General features: G+C 30.4%; 1 protein-coding gene across 2 annotated transcripts; it reads left to right on the top strand.

Moving 5' to 3' along the window:
- The first annotated feature begins 719 nt into the window (after nucleotides 1–719).
- LOC110637902 (probable 1-deoxy-D-xylulose-5-phosphate synthase 2, chloroplastic) lies at nucleotides 720–5,757 on the top strand. Of its 2 annotated transcripts, none has more exons than XM_021788286.2 (8): nucleotides 720–1,069; nucleotides 1,171–1,335; nucleotides 3,086–3,508; nucleotides 3,638–3,911; nucleotides 3,998–4,305; nucleotides 4,415–4,699; nucleotides 4,767–5,051; nucleotides 5,443–5,757. In XM_021788286.2, exons 1-8 carry the CDS (start codon nucleotides 806–808, stop codon nucleotides 5,614–5,616), a joined length of 2,178 nt encoding a protein of 725 aa, XP_021643978.2. In that variant the 5' UTR covers nucleotides 720–805; the 3' UTR covers nucleotides 5,617–5,757. The 2 variants fall into 2 exon arrangements, with proteins under 2 accessions (XP_021643978.2, XP_057987981.1); XM_058131998.1 differs by having other exon boundaries at nucleotides 766–1,069; nucleotides 4,767–5,146; nucleotides 5,443–5,578.
- The last annotated feature ends 9,970 nt before the right edge of the window (nucleotides 5,758–15,727 follow it).

Raw genomic sequence — 15,727 nt, 5'->3', positions numbered from 1 at the left:
TTAAATCAAAAGACCATACTATTTATAAAATAAAAACTTCAGTGATAATTATTTCAAATTAAAAATGACATTAAGGTTATTCTGGTCATTTAATTTATAATTAACAATAAATTATAATAAATTTAGATAGAGTAAAAATTTTTTAATAAAATAAAAATTAAAAAACATAATTATTTTAAATTAAAAAATAGGCTTATTAGATAGAAAAAGGCTAAACATTTTTGTTGATTGACAATAGGGCTATGCACGGTTCTCAGAAGTCCCAAACCAAACCGAAAAATCACAGCGAATCGACAGGAACCTTTTTTAATCAAACTTATTTTAATACTTTAGTTCAGTTTTAATTCTTCATTAAGAACCATATCAAAATTATATCAAAATCAAATCGGAAACTATATAAAAACTGAATCGAAAACCGATTATATATATATATATATATATATATATATATATATATATATATATATATATATATATATATATAATTTTTTAGATATATTATATATTTTTAATATAATTATATATTTACATACAATTAAGATATATACCTGATATTATCCTTTATTTTACTATCTTTTCTTAATAATTTTAACTTGCAATTATTTTACAAATTTAAGATACTTTGTAATTCATCTTAAAAAGGTAAATTAATAAACTACCCCTTTATAATATGTAAATAATTAGTGGGTTGTTGAACTTTCTAAATCAACCCAGCTAGCCAAGTTTCCACCCACTTTCTATCTATAAAAACCCTGACACGTTCCAGTCATCTGCGAATTAGAACGAAAATTTTTATTACAAAAACATGGCTTGTTCACTTCTAACATCATCAGGTTTCCTTCCTGCCCATTTCAAACCCAGTACAAATCTCTGGTGCTCTAAGTTCAACGGAGTGGTAGCTGCTGCAATGGGAACTACTTCAAGTAGTGATGATATGATCAACGACATGGCTATGAGAGAGCAGCAGAAAAAGCAGAAAACAACTCCCAATTTCTCTGGAAATAAGCCATCTACACCAATTCTTGATACTATAAACTACCCAATTCACATGAAGAATCTTTCTATTCTCGTAAAGCTGAAAAATAATTATTTTTTTTTTTTGGAAAGTGGAAGAGTTTTTTTGGAAGTGAATCTCATGATGATGAATATTTATTATTTAAAATTTTGCAGGAGCTTGAGATATTGGCCGAAGAACTGCGAGAAGAGATAGTGTATACAGTTTCAAAGACTGGAGGGCACCTAAGTTCAAGCTTAGGGGTGACAGAGCTCACTGTGGCTCTTCACCATGTCTTTAATACTCCTCAAGATAAAATCATTTGGGATGTTGGCCATCAGGTGAACAACATTTTATTTAAATATATTATAATTAAAAAAATATTTTGTTAATTTTATTTTTTTAAATATTTTAAATATTAAAAAATAAGAAAACATTTTACAAGAAAATATTTTTTTAAACAAACAAAATCTAAATTTGTTAGTTTTTTTTATTAGTTTATAAGGAAAAATAAAAAATCAATGTTTGATATTGTTTTCAATAATGGAAATGGATTTGATTTGTGAAAGTCTGCTGCGGTAAAATGAGGCAATTACCTCATTTGGAGTTATTAATAATATTTTAAAGTAAAAAATGGGTTGTATATAAAAATTTTTCTATTTTAAAATCATCTCTCTTGTATGAGATTTTAAATCCAATTTAGGTTATGATGAGCATTGTTAGAACCGTAATGGAATGGTTGGTCATAATCAAACCGCTCAAGTTTAAATAGGTAGATCTGCTCACTTTAAGAAATAAGATTGAATGTAACATAAAATACTTGAACTCGAGATTTATGAAGCACTAATAAGGCAATTCTAATTGTACTGCACATAAGGGAGTACGTTATTCGATTATAATCAAACCGAACTGATAAAATTTAATTATTTTGATAAAAGTAAATTTGATTTGATTTAGTTTTGATTTAATAATAATAAAAATTTTCGATTTTTGATTTTCAATTCTGTTACCTTTATTTGTTTGGTAGCTGAAATAAACTAAATTTCTATTAATAAATATATTAATTATAATTTTATTAATATTATATTATTTATAATTATTATTTATATGATTTTATAATAATATTTAATTTATAATTATTATTTTATTAATATTAAATTATATTTATTATTTTTAATAAATAAAAAAGAATTATAAATATATTTTTATTAATATTTTATTAAATAATTAATAATATAAAATATATATTTTATTTTTTTATTAATTTTGATTTTTTCTTAATTTTGATTCGATTCAGTTAACATTTTAAAATTGATTAATAATTTAATTAATTAAAAATTTAATTCGATTCGATTAACCGAATACTCACCCCTAACTGCATGCTAACCATTAACGCTCTTTATCTTCATTATGTATAAATATCATATATAAAATAATTATATTCATTATATTATTATCGAAGATAAATTAAAATTATATAAAAATAAAATAATAATAATAATAATAATAATAATAATAAAATATTCATATATACTAATTGCAATAAAAAAATTAAATTTTATCTATTTTGTCATATTATGGTACAAATAACTAATTATGCCAATAATTTATCTTATTAGTGATTATTTTATACTCTTGTATATTATAAAGGTATATAAAATATCCTTTTATTTGTTGTGTTATAAATTTTAATTTTAATTAAAATTGTATATTATTATTTTTATAATTATTATAAAACATATCAAATTAATAACTATAATAAATGTATTATTATTATTAAGAGATAATTTATTTATAATACATTATTAAAATTATATAATAGTGTAACGGTTAGATCCGTTGAATCTTAAATACTTAATTTTTTGTGTTTATTGATTCAATAATCTGGTCAGGTTGAAAAATTTAATTATGATTAATATCATGTTAAATAATAAATAATAATTTTAATTTAATAATATTACAATCATTTGTAAAATTATGAGAATTAAAAATTCAATGAAAGAATAGAAAAAATTAATTTAAAAATTAAGAAATAAATTTCTATAATATGCAAAATTAATATTTATCATTTTTCATTATGGCTATCTGCAGGCCTACCCACACAAGATTTTAACCGGCAGGAGATCAAGAATGCATACGATTCGCCAAACTTTTGGGCTTGCAGGGTTCCCCAAGAGAAATGAAAGTGAATATGATGCCTTTGGAGCTGGACATAGTTCTACTAGCATTTCAGCAGGCCTAGGAATGGCAGTTGGTAGAGACTTGCTAGGGAAGAACAATCATGTAATTTCGATTATCGGCGACGGTGCCATGACTGCAGGAATGGCTTTCGAGGCCATGAACAATGCAGGATATCTTGATTCAAATCTCATTATCATATTGAATGACAATAAGCAAGTTTCTTTGCCTACTGCGACTGTGGATGGTCCTGCACCTCCAGTTGGTGCTCTGAGCAAAGCCTTAACAAAGCTACAATCAAGCAGGAAGCTTCGCCAGCTGCGTGAAGCTGCAAAGGTTAGTCCTGAACTCTTCACTTTCTTTTTTGGCCTAAGCCACACTTGTAAACTTAAATCGTTTAGATTGAGTGTTTTTTTATCACAACATCAAAAAATATTAATGGGTTTGATTTTGATACGCTCACAGGGCATCACAAGGCAAATTGGAGGGCAAACGCATGAAATGGCAGCTAAGGTGGACTCTTATGTGAGGGGAATGGTGGGTGGTTCTGGGACCTGTTTGTTTGAAGAACTAGGATTATACTATATTGGTCCAGTTGATGGCCACAGCGTGGAAGACCTTGTCTACATATTAGGCAAAGTCAAGGCCATGCCTGCACCAGGACCTGTTCTTATTCATGTTATTACTGAGAAAGGCAAAGGCTATTCTCCAGCTGAAATTGCACCTGATAAGATGCATGGTACACACACACAGAGTTCTTCAGCTAAATGTACGTTTTTATACTTTCATCATTAATTGGAAATTAATGGTTTTTGTTTTATTTAGGTGTTGTGAAATTTGACCCAACCTCTGGGAAGCAATTAAAGTCCAAATCAAATACTCTTTCCTACACCCAATACTTTGCTGAGTCTTTGATTGCTGAAGCAGAGAGAGATGATAAGATCGTAGCCATCCACGCTGCAATGGGAGGAGGCACAGGACTTAATTTGTTTCAAAAACAATTCCCAGATAGATGTTTCGATGTCGGTATAGCAGAACAGCATGCTGTTACCTTTGCTGCTGGTTTAGCTGCTGAAGGCCTTAAGCCTTTCTGTGCTATTTACTCTTCTTTCCTTCAAAGAGGTTATGATCAGGTAAATAAATTAAAATTACTCTGCTTATGCCTTAATTAATTTCCATTTAATTGATTTTCAAACAACAAATTTTGAATCTGTAGTTAAATTTCTCATTGGTGATACGCAGGTGGTTCATGATGTGGACCTTCAAAAGCTTCCTGTGAGATTTGCAATAGACAGGGCTGGCCTTGTTGGTGCAGATGGTCCAACCCATTGTGGAGCCTTTGATGTTACTTACATGGCTTGTTTACCTAACATGGTGGTTATGGCTCCTTCAGATGAGACTCAACTCATGCACATGGTGGCCACAGCTGCAGCCATTGATGATCGTCCTTGTTGCTTTAGGTACCCTAGAGGAAATGGGATTGGCTTCTCCCCTCTTCCATCAAACAACAAGGGTACCCCATTAGAGGTACTTAACTTTATTCATCATTTTTGTGCACAAATTATACGTTTTTACATTGCAACTTTCATTATAGGTTGGCAAGGGAAGAATCCTAAGGAAGGGTAATAGGGTTGCTTTTCTGGGATATGGAACAATAGTACAAAGCTGTTTGCAAGCAGCAAAGCACCTTCAAGAACTAGGCATCTCAGTAACAGTTGCTGATGCAATATTCTGCAAACCTCTTGATAGAGAATTGATTAGAGAATTAGTTCAAGAGCATGAGATCCTTATCACTATTGAAGAAGGTTCCATTGGAGGTTTCAGCTCTCATGTCTCCCATTTCTTGGCCTTGAATGGGTTACTAGATGGAAATATCAAGGTATGTACGCATAGACCACATGATAAAAAGGTAGCCCTCCCATCAAAGTTTCATGGATAAGGGGCTCTTTTCAATACACTCCACACTTTAAAACGGTGAGTTTGAATCTCAATTGAAATCAAATAAATAAAAAATATAGAAAAATTAATTAAATTTAGCCTGATTACTAAGGATGGAGGGCAATGCATTGACTTTTTTTGAGTATTCAATTGACTAAACTCTATTCGGACGAAATTTGAAAGTATATAATTAAAATAAATTCAGATTTATTAAATAATACCCATATTCCTTGCCATCCATGGTTGTTAGTACATTAAATTTTTGCAGCTTCCTAAATCAAATTGAAGACTTACTTCTAAAAGCCATATGTTTTTGTACTTGGCTGGTACAGTGGAGGCCTATGGTGCTCCCGGACAGACACATAGATCATGGATCACAGAAAGATCAGACGGAAGAAGCAGGGCTTAGTTCCAGTCACATTGCAGCCACTGTTTTATCACTGATTGGCGAAGAAAAGGATTCATTTCACTTAATCAATCAATTGAGATTAGATATCGACCCTTAATTACCAAATTAAAACCATAATACATGTATTACAGTACCAAATCTGCATGTATATTGGGTGGGTGTCATGTCTTCTTATTCTGTAGAAAATATAAAGCAAGCTCTTAAGCAATCTATAATTATAAATCTCTTTTTAAACTAATGAGCTTTGATTTGATAGTAGTAAAGTTGTTTACAAAATTGTAAAATCTCTCATTCGAATTTCAATTGGAGTTAATTATTAAAAGAAAAGCTTAAATAAGTATTAAAAAATTGACAAAATAATTCAATATTAAATATTAATAAAACTAATAATTTAATTTAAGAACGAACTAAAAAAAGAGAAATTTGAAATTTAATCTGTAATGATAATTATCTTCTACCGAACTTATTCTATTTCTTATTGAAATACAATTTCTACTCCTAATTACAAAATTATTATCAACATGAAATAAGTTTCTTACTCCAACAAACATCACATATATCTAAATTATGATAACTTGATGAATAATGTCCACTCTGAATAGGAGTTCAGGTCCTTTAAAGATTATATATTCTCCACTATAAATAGCCCTCTAAGCAAACGTATGAAAGGCCAATCTTCAATGTCACATTATACAATCTACCATGGCATGTGGCTATGTCATTATCATGCATTTTGTTTCTCATTCCCAGATTTCTAACTTAAGCATTAAAACTGTCGGCACTAGGCTGGAGCCCTTTATTGTAGGTTGAATTTGACTTTGCGAAATAAAGATGTCAGAATCTTCCTGTCGTCAATTGATGTGGTACGCGTGGACACTTCCACAGTAGAACACTGTGCATAGTACAATCCACCTCATACTAATAAAGATTAGAATTGATATTTTCTTTGTGTATGAAAACCTCACTTTCTAGAAGTTGCTATTCCTCCACAACGTTGCTATTTCTAATATATTAATCTTAAAGTATTAATCTTAATATTTCATTTTGTAAGGATAAATTTTTTACACTTTTGATTGAAAAGAAATAAAAAGAAAATAATCTTTTTAATCACAACCATTCATTTTGTCATCTTATATTCACACCCTTAATTTTAGGGCTTTTATCACTTATAAATACCCATTATCTTCTCCTATTCAAAGAGGAGGCAATTTGGATTTGAGAGAAAGTAATTTTGTAAGCAATTGTTACCAAAAATCATTTTTTTAAAAATGTCTCTTGAAAGCCTCTTAAAATGATAAAAAGGGAGCCCCTTCTTGCTGTCATTTCGGGAGTGATACACAATCACACAGATCCATTTACTCAGCTCCACAACGCCTGCTAAGATACCAAATCGTCCTCCAAGTCCCACCTCACAGAACGGAGACCCAATTCTTCTTGTCACTATTCCCATGCCACTGGCTCTAATAGATCCATTCAAGATCATCCCCTCTTCAGTGGAGCTTTTTACCGTACGGATATATTATGAAAACGAATTAACCAGAAAGGGATTAGTTTGAGAAAAATTACCAATGGAGAGTGAATTTTGTTAAGTGGAGTTGGGTAGAATAAAAATTAAAAAAACACAATTCATACTAGCATTAATAGAGCTTGGAAGCTAATTATAATATTGTTTGGTGTGGGAGGCAGCTTTTTGATTTGGTGACGCTAATTAAAACTCAGCGCCATGGGTCACCAATTAAAATGGCGTTTTGCCATTATTGGTTCCAGGTGAGATTCTTCCATTGATCTTTCACTATTAACATATTTTATTATATTTTATTTATATTTTGTTTATCTATTTTTTATTTTTCATTTTTATTTTATTATATTTTTTTATTATTTATTATTTATCAAAATTAATATTGTTTATTAATTTAGAATATTATTAATTTATAATAAAATTATTTATTAATTTATTTACATTTGTTATTAATTTAATTATTATTTTTATTAAACTACTTATATTGCTATTTATTAAATCTTTTTAATTTTATTTATTTATTTATTTATTTTGCATGAGATGCTAGTAAGAATAACGCCCATATAACATTAAAAACCTAACACCTCTTAGTTCACCTTTGCTTTAATTTTTTTGGGGCTGCTCAATCATCTCTCTCATCTATGTCCATTTTATACTATTTTAAGTTATATTAACTAGTTTTTTTTTACTAACATTTATTATTATTATTATTATTATTATTATTATTATTATTATTATTATTATTATCTTAGTTTTTTAATAAAATTTAATACTGTTATTTTTAATATGAATGGGAAATATATTTTTTTTAAATTTTGTTATTTTTGTTAGTTTACAGAATTTAAACTTGTTAATTTTTATATTTTTCACCAGTAATAGTAAGAGCAATAAGAGAAGTTCTAATTAATCACTCTATATGGAAAAGGTATGTCAAATTGTCTTTGTTGGTTTATTAAAAAAATATTAACTGATATATTATAAATGTACAAGTTAAATTTAAATGATTGATTTTTAGGATTTTTCGCTAATAAAATCCATATAAAAATGTTGCTTACGTTAAAATCAAACATATAATTAAAGCACAATATTATTTTGATTTGTTTTGTTCTATTAGGAAAATTAAATCTATATGATGGCTTAAATCGGAAAATATTTTTCTAACTTGCATTGTCTTTAAAAGTCGATTGGAACACAATAATTTTTCCTTAAATAAAAAACTTAGCATAATGTTTAAAATATGTAATATAATAAAACAAAATAAAAATATCACTATAATAAATATATAAATTAAGACAACTATTCAATTAAGTCATCTTCGACAACCAGTTCTCCTTATGTGTTAACTCGGTCGAAGAACTCGATGTTTTCCCTGGTCTTTCTTATCTTCTGCATCACCTTGTGTATCTTCTCTTATAAATAACAATGCATGAAAAAGTTATTATTTTCTATTATGGGTTTAAAAAAGTTTAATATTATTATTAGTAAGTATTTAATTAAGGAAAAATAGATCTTGTTGATCATTACCATAGAACCAGCAGTAGCTCCACTAATTGAGATCCACCATCTTGCAACTCGATGGTATTACTCCATATATTTAGAATAATGGAAGAGTGGCTGTACTATTTCTTGCCCTTGAACAATTAACTGTTGTCACCTATTCCATCAATTAATATAAGTTGCATTGTGGGGCTCCCAATTACTCTCACTTAGTCTGAGAGTAAACTTGTGAATGGCGTCTGTTTGCATCAACAAGCATGAAATAGGCTAAATCATTCCAAATTGCCTGAGCACCCTATTTGGTTGGTGCCATTTAATAATATGAAAACATATTAATGGCACCATTACTTTCCATATGGCACGGCCTTGAACAAACATGTGTGGGAGCTCATCCAATAATTCTTTACTATATGGTTCCCATTTAATTTGCAAATTGCATTATCAACAAAACATTAATTTTACGGTTTAGGGTTCAGGAAAAAATTAATGATTAATATAACATATACTTATTTAAATTGAAATGAGGCAAGTGTGGTTTACATATTGAGATCGCATCCGATCAAGGTTGTACTAGAATTGTGGTAGCACATGGGTTATTAGTTCAGTAATTTGCTTGCTTCTACTCCACTTGTATTGGAAAAACTCTTTTATGTTAATCAAATACAAATAATTTTGTTTACATGTTAATAACAAAAAAAGTTATATACATACCTAGCACCTAGTGGTGAATCATCAGGTGCTAATGGATCTTTTAAAGATGGAGAGATTATTTTAAATATTTCCCAGGCCCATATCTGCAAAATGAAAAGGGACCTTGATATCCCCTTCATTTCCATGATAGTAACATGACATAGCTCTTAATAAAGAAAGGCTAACAGGCTCCTCCCCAACTGAATTTCGCAGCTTCCCTCATGTCGTCCAAAAGTGGTAGGAACATCAACTTAACACATGAGTTTGTTTGTTCAAAAATATAGATCTGATAAGCCGTAATATATATGCTCTTGAACGCCTTAACATAGTCAATTCATTGGCATTTTCTAGAATAGTTCCAATCTCCTCAGCTAGCCATGACAATTTAAGTGTATGCCCTCTTACCATTTGTTGTGGTAGCGTAGCTCCCAATAACATCTCATAAAGTGCTAACTAGTTATCTTGGCCTAGTAACAGGAGAACCATTAACTGGTAAACCTATAATAATACCAATATATTGTTGAGTGATTGTACACTCACCAATCAGCATCATAAATATACAGGAATCCAATCGCCATCGCTCTACAAAGGCACTTATTAGGTGCAAGTCAAGTGAAAAAAGTCCTAATAAGGCAATACCAATGAATCCAGAATCTCATAAATGAGGAAGGATTCAATCATCAATATGAGAATGCAAGATGTTCCCCAATCTCTTGCGTGTAAGGACTTCATTCTAAATTATTGCTAGTAGTATATCCTAGAGCATAACTAGTAATTTGTATCTTGTAAATATAAATTTCTCTTTAATGGTATATATTTTTTCTTTTAATTTAAATTATTTAAATTTAATTGAAAATACCCTTTAACAGCTTTTCAGATGTTCCATTCTTTAGGTGTTAAGAATATGAGTGACGAAACAACCTAGTATAAGTGTTATAAATTTTGGTTCACAGTCAAGGATACTTCATTGGGTATGATTTATCCATGTAGACTGTCACCTATGTTTATTTCTATGGATTAGTATGAGATATTAATAAGATGGAATTGTGAGTCTTATGCCATATAACAAACATGGTGAGCACTTATAAGATAAGTAGGCTAAACTAGTGACGTTAAGATGATATGTATATGGAGTTTACTCTTGTCAATACATTATCATATGGATCATAATAGTTTATATAATCTCTTGACCTGAGATGACACGATTATCTTGTATATAGGTGATTTGAGTTTGATACCGCTTATATACTTATACTGGGTATGAGTATACGGGTGTGTGTTGGGTCTGACTAGTTATATATGGAGATAGGTGTTAATTAAGCTAAGATGGAATCCATTTTAATTATTCTTAATGAAATTCTATGGGATAAAATTCTTAGGGATAAAATTCTATGTCTATTTTAATTATTCTTAATGAATAAAGTTCCTAGCCAAGACAAACAGACTTATTTAGAAAGGTGTTTCTGATTGTAAAGTCTTATTAATCAAGAATTAGAATTAAGATGAGGACATATGACTCTAAGCAATTAGGGTTTGACATAAACTGTAACACCCCTATATGTATAGCCTAGTATATTTCACTATTTTGGTAATCGGTGTCGGTCCGGACAATTAAGAGGAATAGAATCATGTTTAAGTCACCTAGAAAACCCCTGAATGAAAATAAATAGTAATTACCAGATAGTGAAGTATAAATAAGAAAAACAAAGCATAAAAAGTTAAATGAGCCGGGGGTCATAGCGATGGGTGACCTCACCGGGAAGTGACTGCGAGGTCAACTGTAATCCTAATTTTGAACAGGAAATTGTGACACCGCGATCCTAAGGACTATTGCGAACCTAGTGGAAAAGAGAAAATCACAGAAAAGAGTTGATAAGTAGGATAAATAATTAGGTCAGAACTCCAGAAGAAATATCGGATTATTTGTAAATTGGATCAATCCGGCGAGGGACAAACTGGTAAATTCACCCCTAGAGGTGACTCCTGACCTAACTATCCAATAAAATTGTAGAAATTAAAATTTTGAAATATAGAATTAAATTAAATAAGAATGGAAAAAAATTAAAGGAAATAGAAAAAGAAAAGAAAAAGGACTTATTACATCACATTACCTCACACATGACATCATAATTCAATTTTAATTAACTAAAATTTGACTAAGTCAAAAAAAGCTAGATAAATACAAAAAAATTAAAAGAAAAACATTAATTTCCTTCTTCCCAACCAGCCGGCTGAACCTCTCTTCCCTTCCACCTCCATGGTTGCCCTCCATTAACAAGTTATTCAAGCTTGAATAACTTGCTTTTACCCCAAAAATTTCAACCCTAAACCCTCAAAAGCTTCTAATTCACCATAGACAAGAAGATTGAAGAACAAAGAGAAAGTAGAAAGTGAAGCAATTGAGAAACAGAAATTCAAAGTAAAGGTTAATATCTTAAACTTGCAAATTCTAATTAAATTCATGTGTTTATGGTTGCATAAACTTAGAAATTATGGAGAAATCAAATAAATTACTCATGTGAGGCCAAGAGGGATTTTCGGCCAGCCTTTAGGGGAATTGAAATTGCTTGAATTTGATGAAACTAAAGTGGTAGAGAAGTTGAATTAAGTATGTAGATTAAGATTATGCACTTTAATTTCATTACTTGCATGAATTACACAATTAGGGTTCTTGAGATCTTGAAATTTGGGAGAAAAATTGGAGGAAATGGTCAATTGATGCAATTAGCCCTAATTGAGGTTAGAAATGGTCAATTGTGACCAATTGAGATGTGTTGGAATGAGTAGAAATGCAAATCAATTCGGATTGGAGAGTGTTCACCTTTGGGCAGCATGACCTAGGTCCCTTTCAGGGACCAAAACTAAAATTTTGCCAACCCAATTGGTGTGAAGCTAATTTGATATGAAAGTAGACACATAATGACACAATTTTCATGCAGAACCATGCTTAGAAAATGACATTAAGATAGTGAACAATTAGGTCAAATCCGGGTAATGTGCACTGCCACTGTATCAAAATGACCAAATGAACAGTGTTTGTAGTGTTTGTTCATTTGGCCATAACTTGGTGTAGAAAGGTCCAAATGACCTGAATTTTATACCGATGGAAAGCTGAGACATAGCACTACAACTTTGGTGAAGAACACAAACTCAAATTCTGACCATAAACTATTTAAAAAGTGAGCTACAGTCAGCACACTAAAACTGCCATAACCAAGAAAATGCCCAGAATTCTAGGTTTGAACTAATCCGGCCAGCCTTAGAAAAAAGACCATATATTAGGCTAAAAAACTCCAAATGGAGTGATTAAAAAAGGTAATTAAAGATAAGACAATAAGGAACAACTTTTATGAAGAACACTTAGCTAAATTTCCACAATAACTAGACCAATGGAACAGTGCAAGACAGGGGACCAAAACTGAAAATTTGAAAATTCTCTTAGGAGACCTAGAAATTAAAATGGCAATCAAGACCAACAAATTTAACACTCAAAATGTGGTATGTGGGTGTAATTGGAATTCACATACCTATGAACCATGAGAAAGTTAATATTTTGACTTGAATAGTGCCATGAATAATAATCCCGAAATGCAAATTTCAAAGAACGTTAATTTAAGCATATTAGGGCTAGAATTTAGTAGACATGAATTTATTTATTGGATTTATGATAAGTTATGATATTAAAACACTGTAAATTGTGTGTTCAGTTGAAAAGACTACTGAGAAAGGAAAGGAAATATCGATTCAAGGCCAAGAGGTGACTCGTACGAGGTTTGTGCACAACATAAAAACTTCTTTGAATTTTCTTTTGCAAATTATGTGGAATGGACTATGAAAAATTAAATTTTGACTTATTTGTATAGAAAATTTTGATTTAAAGGAACAATATGCTATTGACCTAAACTATTGGGAAAATAAATTGTATGTGTTTGATTTGCAAATTACTATTTAGAAAATTGTTAAAATAGTTTGAAACCGCAATATCATGACCAAATTTCTGAATGCCTCACTAGCTTGACTAGTGGGAGGAATTTGTTTTGTATTCCCTCTCTGGCTGAAGTATTGAGGTGTGTGCCAGTAGAGGAAGAAATTTGAATGGGTACCCATAGATTGAGCTAGCTAGCCTTGGTATTCCTCATAAGCCTTTGGCTATTGAGATGAAAAATATATTGATGGCATGATATGACTGTGTGATTTTATAAAAATTGTTTTATGGCTTTTGAAGTGAAAATTTCTTTGATTAAAATTTTAAATTGTGTTGTGTATCTGTTTATCAATTCTAGTACTATATTTGGACTAATCATGATTTAATTTATGCATAAATTGGTATTTTGTTATGTTGTGCACCATTGAGTAATTATACTCAGCGATGGCTTTTCGTTGCTGTCGCAAGTAGAGAGACTGGTAAAGCAGCAGAGTAAGCTGCTAAGGACTAAAAGTACTTCACTTTTGGATTTTTGTCGAGTATTGAATTATACCCTTTTGTACATATTTATTTTAATGTATATGATTGTATGTATATTTTGTAATTGGTCTTGAGCAGTTGTACAGTAAATTGTAATAGTATTATTTTTGGAGTTATGTTGTAAATTAAACTTGTAGATGTAAAGTAAATATTTTAAATGCAATGTGATGAGTTGATTTAAATGTTTTGAAATTGTCACACCTTACCCCTCTGTAAGGCATAACATAATCCCGTAGAATACCAAATGAACTACCAAACTTCATCTACCGATAATTCATTAAGTACTCTACAAGAGATTTTAAAACTATTTTCTTACTTTTTGGAAGTGGTGAGCATTTGGGTAGGAATTAAAATCATTTAATTGAAGTTTTAAAACTAGTTAAAACTTTTGCCCATTTTAATTTTTTCGCAAATTTTATAAAAATTTCGGCAGAGTGCCGTCTGTATTTTGAGAAAACAGTTCTTCAAATACCTGAGAAAAACACTTCCAATAAATTTTTTCACAACTCCCAACCTCCAATTAATCTCAATTCAACATAACTCAAATCAATTCCACAATTCAATCAAAGTTTGTCATCTCAAAATATTTCATCATTTCATTCACATTGCATTTAAAATTTAATTTACATATACAGGTCTTAGTTTACAAAAAGAAAATCTAAAATACCATTATTATAAGTTACTGTACAACTGCTCAACTTTACATTGATACATAAAACATTACAATGTTTACATCAAATAATTACAAGGGTATAGATAAATACCCGTACAAAAGTGATCAAAGAAGTTCTTGCCAATCCAGCAGCTCACTCTGCTGCTTTTTCCTTGCCCTTATCTGTGACAGCAAAATAAGCTATCGCTGAGTATAAAAATACTCAGTGGTGCATAATAAAAATTGAAATACAGTACATAAAACATTCCTTGACAAATTCACAATTTGAATATTTCATAATCATATTTCACAATTTATCAAAACTCATTATAGCACAATTTTGGTCAAATAATTTAATAAACACAGTATTGCCAATTCATACACAACTTAAGCCATGACACAAAATTTCTGATTAATACCGTGTTGTACACCACGACAAAGCAATCTACAACCCCACTAATCGAAATCAATGAGGGACGTGGCTAGCTAGCTAATGAGTACTCATCCGATCTACAACCTCAACTGGTAAACCAGAGAGGGAGAAAAATAATCGATCTCAACCCCATAAATTGGGGAATAATATGGCACTGTCATGCTAAGTGTGAATTCAAAATTAATTTAAAACAATTTATTCAAATATTGCATACAAAAATCAAATCAATTTCCAAAGTTACATTTTCATTCACAAAGTGGCAACACAAAAGTTCTTAACTCATAATGCGTACTAAATCAAATTTTCAAGGATAAAATGCTTAAATAGGGTTTATTGTGCACAAACCTGACGTGAGTCACCTCTAGGCCTTGAATCAGTCTCTCAGACTTTCCGAGTCTTTTTCAGCTGAAATACAAAATTTATAGTGTCTCAGTATCTTTACTTCATAACAATTCCAATAACTAATTCCAATATGTTTAAACTTTCATTCTTGCAAATTTCATGTTGAGGTTACTATTTATGATACTATTTAAGTCAAAATATTAACTTTCTTATACTTAAAAGGTATGGGAACTCCAACTATACTCACATACCACATTTTGGTCACCAATTTTGTTGGTTTTGGTTGTTTTCTCAAAACTTAGGTCTTTTTGGCAAAATTGCAAATTTTCAGTTTTGGTGTCTTATGTTGCACTGTTCCGTTGGTCATTTTGCTGTTAGAATTGGGCTAAGTTTTCTTCATAGAAATTGTCCCTTAATGTCTTAAATTTATTCTCCTTTTTAAATCACTCCATTTGGAGTTTTGTAGCTCAAGTTGTAGCCATTTGAATCATGGCTGCCGGATTGAACTTAACCCAGATTTCTGGGCACCAAACTGGTTCTAGCAGTTTTAGGTCACCAACTTTGGGTGGCTAAATGACTTGGTTAAGGGCATAATTTGGATTTGTGTTCT

The sequence above is a fragment of the Hevea brasiliensis genome, chromosome 13 (genome assembly GCF_030052815.1).
Source record: "Hevea brasiliensis isolate MT/VB/25A 57/8 chromosome 13, ASM3005281v1, whole genome shotgun sequence".
Taxonomy (NCBI): domain Eukaryota; kingdom Viridiplantae; phylum Streptophyta; class Magnoliopsida; order Malpighiales; family Euphorbiaceae; genus Hevea; species Hevea brasiliensis.
The sequence above is the reverse complement of the archived record's forward strand: the minus strand, read 5'-3'. Positions and strand labels throughout refer to the sequence as shown.